The sequence below is a fragment of the Oncorhynchus tshawytscha genome, linkage group LG12, assembly GCF_018296145.1.
Source record: "Oncorhynchus tshawytscha isolate Ot180627B linkage group LG12, Otsh_v2.0, whole genome shotgun sequence".
In the NCBI taxonomy this organism is placed as follows: domain Eukaryota; kingdom Metazoa; phylum Chordata; class Actinopteri; order Salmoniformes; family Salmonidae; genus Oncorhynchus; species Oncorhynchus tshawytscha.
Window position 1 is genome coordinate 2,883,459 of NC_056440.1, and position 8,982 is coordinate 2,892,440.

General features: G+C 46.6%; 1 protein-coding gene across 1 annotated transcript in view; it reads left to right on the forward strand.

Moving 5' to 3' along the window:
• Positions 1-288: 288 nt before the first annotated feature.
• The window catches only part of LOC112238966 (elongation factor 2-like), an 18,868-nt gene continuing 10,174 nt past the window's right edge, over positions 289-8,982 (forward strand). The window contains exons 1-7 of the mRNA XM_042331194.1: positions 289-422; positions 1,993-2,207; positions 2,996-3,177; positions 4,611-4,822; positions 7,044-7,228; positions 7,708-7,813; positions 7,907-8,020. Of these exons, the coding sequence (XP_042187128.1) occupies positions 420-422; positions 1,993-2,207; positions 2,996-3,177; positions 4,611-4,822; positions 7,044-7,228; positions 7,708-7,813; positions 7,907-8,020 (1,017 nt within the window). The 5' untranslated portion in view covers positions 289-419. The remainder of the gene's footprint in view (positions 423-1,992; positions 2,208-2,995; positions 3,178-4,610; positions 4,823-7,043; positions 7,229-7,707; positions 7,814-7,906; positions 8,021-8,982) is intronic.

Genomic DNA, 8,982 nt, shown 5'->3' on the forward strand with positions numbered 1-8,982 from the left:
TCTTGGCAATGGAGAAATGTAAACAAATTTGTGCAAAACATTTTAGAGAAATATGGAACATATCGGCGATCTTTTATTTCAGCTCTTGAAACATGGGACCAACACTTTACATCTTGCGTTTATATTTTTTGTTCAGTTGTAGAAGCCAAAATATGAAATCTTCTGTCCCCTTGCACATCTCTGAGAGTCTAACATGCTGCATAGACTAGATCAGTAACGACAAAAAAATCTTTGCTAATATCCCTTTTAAAATTTCAGTTCGGGTCCATATGACACTTCGTGACATCTCCACATGACTTCCAGAGTGCCGGCTGTCGCAGAGTTTAACCAAGACCAGTGCGTCATAGTCTCTCTTTCCCTCTAGCACCCCGAAAGAGAGGAACAACCGGCTGAGGCTGGGGATATAAAGAACCGCTATCATGGTAAGTCTATATAACATGTTTTGACAAATTACAGCCATTAACAATGTTTGTCTTTCTTCTAAAAGCGACGGTTTTCAAATTAATATCCTTTTTAGTATTATTGTCGATGACGTATGCATAATTTTAACAAATGGTTATCAAAAATGAAACAGAATGTATTCATTGCTTATTAGTCTAATAAGGATGCTGTGATTATTGAAAGCATGTCACACCGTTAACAAAATGTGTTATTCGTTCTACAAATCGAAGTAAAGCATGACCTATGTAATGTGACTAGGCTTATTTATCAACAAGACAATAAAGTCATCTGTGGAACTTGAATTAGTTGCTGCAGGCTAACTGAATACATTTGCTGTAAACAACACCTCGTCTGGTGGTGTTTCTTTTGAATTTAAATAGTGTTCTTTTCCGTAGGCTTCGGGCCTAATGTGCGTGCCAATGCAGGGGTACAGTCAGACAGAATACCATTACCCCCGGCCCCGTGTTATAAATAGCACAAGCACGCTGTTCCCTGAGATGGCCGTATTAAAGTTTCACGTGCTCACATTGGGCAACGCTGCCTGCCCCTGTAGGCTAGACTTAGGCCCAGTTTACTACATGGGCTACAGGTAAGAAACGGTGTTGTCATTGTAAACAAATGCACCTGTTACAATGAAACCATGCAGGTGTACAAGCTAGGGTAATAGTGTCCTCTCTTAGATGCGTCATAGCCTATAGGTTACTGCAGCAAATGATTAGGCTATTGGCTTTGGAATTAATTTAACAATCCCCACCCCTCACCAGGTCAATTTTACAGTAGACCAGATCTTTCTCCTCCCCAGGTACATTTTACAGTAGAGCAGATCTTACCTCCCCTCTCCAGGTGAATTTTACAGTAGACCAGATCATTCTCCTCACCAGGTGAATGTTACAGTAAACCAGATCAATTTTACAGTAGACTAGATCTCACTTTCTCTCCCTAGGTACATTTTACAGTAGACCAGGTCTTACCTCCCCTTTCCAGGTGAATTTTACAATAGACCAGATCTCACCTCCCATTTCCAGGTGCATTTTACAGTAGACCAGATCTCACCTCCCCTTTCCAGGTGAATTTTACAATAGACCAGATCACCTCCCCTTTCCAGGTAAATTTTTTACAAAAGACCAGATCTCACCTCCCATTTCCAGGTGGATTTTACAGTAGACCAGATCTCACCTCCCCTTTCCAGGTGAATTATGCAATAGACCAGATCTCACCTCCCCTTTCCAGGTGAATTTTACAATAGACCAGATCACCTCCCCTTTCCAGGTGAATTTGACAAAAGACCAGATCTTACCTCCCCTTTCCAGGTTAATTTTACAGTAGACCAGATCACCTCCCCTTTCCAGGTGAATTTTACAGTAGACCAGATCTCACCCCCCCTTTCCAGGTTAATTTTACAAAAGACCAGATCTCACCTTCCCTTTCCAGGTGAATTTTACAATAGACCAGATCACCTCCCCTTTCCAGGTGAATTTTACAATAGACCAGATCACCTCCCCTTTCCAGGTTAATTTTGACAAAAGACCAGATCTCACCTCCCCTTTCCAGGTGAATTTTACAGTAGACCAGATCCGTGCGATCATGGACAAGAAGTCCAACATCAGGAACATGTCTGTGATCGCCCATGTGGACCATGGGAAGTCCACTCTCACAGACTCCCTGGTGTGCAAGGCTGGCATCATCGCTGGCGCCCGGGCTGGCGAGACGCGTTTCACAGACACCAGGAAAGACGAGCAGGAGAGGTGCATCACCATCAAGTCAACGTATGTGTTTCCCTCAAGACAATATACCTCATCCTCCTCAGAGAGTGTAATATACAAATGTTTTTAGTTTTTTTCCAACAATATGTCCCTTTTTCTCCTAGAAGTGTGTAACCTTGTAAGGGTAATATTCTCTTTGGGAATCTGAGGTAGACCTACAAAACTAAGTTGTTCTACAATCAACCTGCATTTGAATTATTATTGACCACACCACATTGTACGATGGTCACAATGGTTACATGTCCCTCCCTCCCTACCTCTCTTCCTCCCTCCCTCTTCCTCCTTCCCTCCCTCTCTCTCTTCCCTCCCTCTCTCTCTCTTCCCTCCCTCTCGCTCTCTCTTCCCTCCCTCTCGCTCTCTCTTCCCTCCCCTCGCTCTCTCTTCCCTTCCGCTCTCTCTTTCCCTCCCTCTCTCTCTTCCTTCCCTCCCTCTCGCTCTCTCTTCCCTCCCTCTCGCTCTCTCTTCCCTCCCTCTCGCTCTCTCTTCCCTCCCTCTCGCTCTCTCTTCCCTCCCTCTCGCTCTCTCTTCCCTCCCTCTCGCTCTCTTCCCTCCCTCTCGCTCTCTCTTCCCTCCCTCTCGCTCTCTCTTCCCTCCCTCTCTCTCTCTCTTCCCTCCCCTCTCTCTTCCCTCTCTCTCTCTCTTCCCCTCTCTCTCTCTTCCCTCTCTCTCTCTCTTCCCTCTCTCTCTCTCTTCCCTCTCTCTCTCTCTTCCCTCTCTCTCTCTCTTCCCTCTCTCTCTCTTCCCTCTCTCTCTCTCTTCCCTCTCTCTCTCTCTTCCCTCCCTCCCTGCAGAGCCATCTCTCTGTACTATGAATTGGCTGAGAATGACTTGGCCTTCATCAAACAGTGCAAGGATGGCTCTGGCTTCCTCATTAACCTCATAGACTCTCCCGGTCACGTGGACTTCTCCTCCGAGGTGACGGCTGCTCTCCGCGTCACTGACGGGGCACTAGTTGTAGTAGACTGCGTCTCAGGTATGACAAGGAAGGGGCTGATGGCGCCCTATTCCCTATATAGTGCACTGCTTGTGTCCAATATCCGAACAACTTTACGAGGCTCTAATCAGAAGTAGTGACCTGTGATATGGGGACTAGGGTGCTGTTTTGGACACAGTCTTGTAGTGTCCTGGCTGTAATGCATTCAATGCTTGGCTCGCTCACACCCCAGTAATAGCCCATGATGCTTAAAGTTCAAGGTTATTTGGCCTTTATACATACATTAGAAATCTTATTCGCAAAGACTCTCACATTTACATATTATTAAAGAACTACAAATAGTGTGCACGTACTGTAACGGTATACAACTAAAGAACTACAAATAGTGTGCACGTACTGTAACGGTATACAACTAAAGAACTACAAATAGTGTGCACGTACTGTAACGGTATACAACTAAAGAACTACAAATAGTGTGCACATACTGTAACGGTATACAACTAAAGAACTACAAATAGTGTGCACGTACTGTAACGGTATACAACTAAAGAACTACAAATAGTGTGCACGTACTGTAACGGTATACAACTAAAGAACTACAAATAGTGTGCACGTACTGTAACGGTATACAACTAAAGAACTACAAATAGTGTGCACGTACTGTAACGGTACACAACTAAAGAACTACAAATAGTGTGCACGTACTGTAACGGTACACAACTAAAGAACTACAAATAGTGTGCACGTACTGTAACGGTATACAACTAAATAACTACAAATAGTGTGCACGTACTGTAACGGTATACAACTAAATAACTACAAATAGTGTGCACGTACTGTAACGGTATACAACTAAAGAACTACAAATAGTGTGCTGGAGGACCTCAGATACGAACGTCAGGAATTGAAATATACTTTTTTTTAAATGTATTTTCTAACTGTATTTATTTTCTAACCATTTAGCCAAATATTGTTTTCAGATTATAAAAACGACATTTACGTTGCTAGTTATTCTGGAGGGTAAGCAAAAGGATTATACCACATTTGGCAACACAACAATTATTTCACTATTTTTTTTTTTTATATAGTATGACTTTGGTTATTACTGGTTTGTGACATTTTTATTTATTGTGCATATGAATACTTTACAAATGCCCTATAAAGCCTTTATAAGTTGTGGTTTGTTTAGAGTAGGATCCCAGTTAGTAAACAACAATAGGTAGTACAACAGTCAACCATGATAGGCCTTTATACATCATACTGTGGGTCCTTGAAAAGAGCTATATTAAATACCATTATTAAATAGTATAGCAATATTAGTACTTATTATACACGTGTATCATGACATATTTACAAAAAAAAATCTACTCCTTTACAGTTTCTGCCTACGGTCTTGTTGCAGCTTGCAAGCACCTTGATGAACTAATGCCCTTCTAAGGTGGTGCTGTACCAACCTCTCCCCTCCGTCGCAGGTGTGTGTGTTCAGACCGAGACAGTGCTGCGACAGGCCATTGCAGAGCGGATAAAGCCTGTTCTGATGATGAACAAGATGGACCGGGCGTTGCTGGAGCTGCAGCTGAAACCCGACGCACTTTTTGCCACCTTCCAGCGCATCGTAGAGAACGTCAACGTCATCATCGCCACCTACGGAGAGGACGAGGGCGGGCCCATGGGCAGCATCATGGTCAGTGTGTAACAGAGTTCAGATGGTACGGTCAGACCACAGGGTTCAGATGGTACGGTCAGACCACTCCCCAGGGTTCAGATGGTACGGTCAGACCACAGGGTTCAGATGGTACGGTCAGACCACTCCCCAGGGTTCAGATGGTACAGTCACACCACTCCCCAGGGTTCAGATGGTACAGTCACACCACTCCCCAGGGTTCAGATGGTACGGTCAGACCACAGGGTTCAGATGGTACGATAAGACCATAGGGTTCAGATGGTACGGTCAGACCACAGGGTTCAGAAGGTACGGTCAGACCACTCCACAGAGTCAGACCACAGGGTTCAGATGGTACGATAAGACCACAGGGTTCAGATGGTACGATAAGACCACAGGGTTCAGATGGTACGATAAGACCACTCCACAGGGTTCAGATGGTACGGTCAGACCACAGGGTTCAGATGGTACAGTCAGACCACAGAGTTCAGATGGTACGGTCAGACCACAGGGTTCAGATGGTACGGTCAGACCACTCCACAGGGTTCAGATGGTACGGTCAGACCACAGGGTTCAGATGGTACGGTCAGACCACTCCACAGAGTTCAGATGGTACGGTCAGACCACTCCACAGAGTTCAGATGGTACGGTCAGACCACTCCACAGGGTTCAAATGGTACGGTCAGACCACAGGGTTCAGATGGTACGATAAGACCATAGGGTTCAGATGGTACGGTCAGACCACAGGGTTCAGATGGTACGGTCAGACCACAGGGTTCAGAAGGTACGGTCAGACCACTCCACAGAGTTCAGATGGTACGGTCAGACCACAGGGTTCAGATGGTACGATAAGACCACAGGGTTCAGATGGTACGATAAGACCACAGGGTTCAGATGGTACGATAAGACCACTCCACAGGGTTCAGATGGTACGGTCAGACCACAGGGTTCAGATGGTACAGTCAGACCACTCCACAGGGTTCAGATGGTACGGTCAGACCACAGGGTTCAGATGGTACGGTCAGACCACTCCACAGAGTTCAGATGGTACGGTCAGACCACAGGGTTCAGATGGTACGATAAGACCACAGGGTTCAGATGGTACAGTCAGACCACAGGGTTCAGATGGTACGGTCAGACCACTCCACAGAGTTCAGATGGTACGGTCAGACCACTCCACAGAGTTCAGATGGTACGGTCAGACCACAGGGTTCAGATGGTACGGTCAGACCACTCCACAGGGTTCAGATGGTACGGTCAGACCACAGGGTTCAGATGGTACGGTCAGACCACTCCACAGAGTTCAGATGGTACGGTCAGACCACTCCACAGAGTTCAGATGGTACGGTCAGACCACTCCACAGAGTTCAGATGGCACGGTCAGACCACTCCACAGGGTTCAGATGGTACGGTCAGACCACTCCACAGGGTTCAGATGGTACGATAAGACCACTCCACAGGGTTCAGATGGTACGATAAGACCACTCCACAGAGTTCAGATGGTACGGTCAGACCACAGGGTTCAGATGGTACAGTCAGACCACTCCACAGAGTTCAGATGGTACGGAGAGACCACAGGGTTCAGATGGTACGATAAGACCACAGGGTTCAGATGGTACAGTCAGACCACAGGGTTCAGATGGTATGGTCAGACCACTCCACAGAGTTCAGATGGTACGGTCAGACCACTCCACAGGGTTCAGATGGTACGGTAAGACCACTCCACAGGGTTCAGATGGTACAGTCAGACCACTCCACAGAGTTCAGATGGTACGGTCAGACCACTCCACAGAGTTCAGATGGTACGGTCAGACCACAGGGTTCAGATGGTACGATAAGACCACAGGGTTCAGATGGTACAGTCAGACCACAGGGTTCAGATACGGTCAGACCACAGGGTTCAGATGGTACGGTCAGACCACAGGGTTCAGATGGTACGGTCAGACCACAGGGTTCAGATGGTACGGTCAGACCACAGGGTACAGATGGTACGGTCAGACCACAGGGTACAGATGGTACGGTAAGACCATTCCACAGAGTTCAGATGGTACGGTCAGACCACAGGGTTCAGATGGTACGGACAGACCATTCCAGAGCTCAAAATTGTTTCACTTGGTCCCTGAAATACAAAAGAAATACTCAGTGGGGCAACTGGCTAGTATGTTAATAAGTGTGTGTTTGCAAAGCAGAGGACCACTAGTTCGATCCCCTTAATGCGTCTGTTCCGTGTTTCCCTGTGTAGGTGGACCCAATGGTGGGCACAGTGGGTTTCGGCTCGGGTCTCCACGGCTGGGCCTTCACTCTGAAGCAGTTTGCTGAGATGTACGTGGCCAAGTTCACAGCCAAGGGAGACCAAAAGACAGAGATGAACCCAGAGGAGCGCTGCAAGAAGGTGGAGGACATGATGAAGAAACTGTGGGGAGAAAAGTGAGTGGAGGAGAGAGGAGAGAGAAAGGAGGAGAGGAGAAAGGAGATAAAGGAGGAGGAGAGGAGAGAAAGGAGGAGAGAGAGGGAGAGGAGAGAAAGGAGTAGAGGGAGAGGAGAGAAAGGAGAGGAGAGAAAGGAGGAGAGAGGAGGAGAGGGAGAGGAGAGAGAGGAGGAGGAGAGGGGAGAGAGGGAGAGGAGAGGGGAGAGAGGGAGAGGAGAGGAGAGAAGGAGGAGAGAAGGAGGAGAGTGTGTTGGAGAGCACTGTTCAGTGGATGATTCTGGGTCAGTTTTCCAGACACAGGTTAAGCCTGGTCCTGACTAAAAAGCCAACTCAATGGAGATTCTCCTTTGAAAAAGGACCCGGCTTAACCAGTGTCCAGCAATGACTCCAGAGGACAGTGCAGTTGATGATCACGTGTGTTTCTCCAGTTGATGATCACGTGTGTTTCTCCAGTTGATGATCACGTGTGTTTCTCCAGGTTCTTCGACCCGTCATGTGGTAAATTCAGTAAATCAGCCACCAACGCTGCTGGGGAAAAGCTCCCACGTACATTCTGCCAACTCGTCCTGGATCCCATCTTTAAGGTTTGTTTATGTTTGTTTTTTCTCCGTTGGGTGTAGCACACACATCTGAAATAAATAAATGTGACATTCACATTCATCTTGTTTTGACCAAAGGTGTTCGATGCCATCATGAATTTTAACAAAGAGACTGCCGACAAGCTGATTAAGAAACTGGATGTGAAGCTCGATGCTGATGACAAGGAGAAAGAGGGGAAACCACTGCTGAAGGTATGTCACCACTTCAGAAATGTTGTGTGGAGAAATTAGCCATTAAATCCAAGACTGACCAAGGTCGTGTTCAGTCGGAACGAAATTGGATATTACTGAGTGAAACTGAGAGAGATACTAACTACCTAAACTTGTGTAATAAATTGTATATATATTTTTTTGAAGACATTTTGTACCAGTGTACCCTACTGAGCATCCCTGGCATACCCTACTGAACATCCCTGGCATACCCTACTGAACATCCCTGGCATACCCTACTGAACATCCCTGGCATACCCTACTGAACATCCCGGGCATACCCTACTGAACATCCCGGGCTTACCCTACTGAACATCCCGGGCTTACCCTACTGAACATCCCGGGCTTACCCTACTGAACATCCCGGGCTTACCCTACTGAACATCCCGGGCTTACCCTACTGAACATCCCGGGTATACCCTACTGAACATCCCGGGCATACCCTACTGAACATCCCTGGTATACCCTACTGAACATCCCTGGTATACCCTACTGAACATCCCTGGCATACCCTACTGAACATCCCTGGCATACCCTACTGAACATCCCTGGTATACCCTACTGAACATCCCTGGCATACCCTACTGAACATCCCTGGCATACCCTACTGAACATCCCTGGCATACCTTACTGAACATCCCTGGCATACCTTACTGAACATCCCTGGCATACCTTACTGAACATCCCAGGCATACCTTACTGAACATACCGGCATACCCTACTGAAAATACTGGTATACCCTACTGAACATACTGTATACCCTACTGAACATACTGGTATACCCTACTGAACATACTGGTATACCCTACTGAACATACTGGTATACCCTACTGAACATACCGGGTATACCTTACTGAACATCCCTGGCATACCTTACTGAACATACCGGCATACCCTACTGAAAATACCGGTATACCCTACTGAACATACTGTATACCCTACTG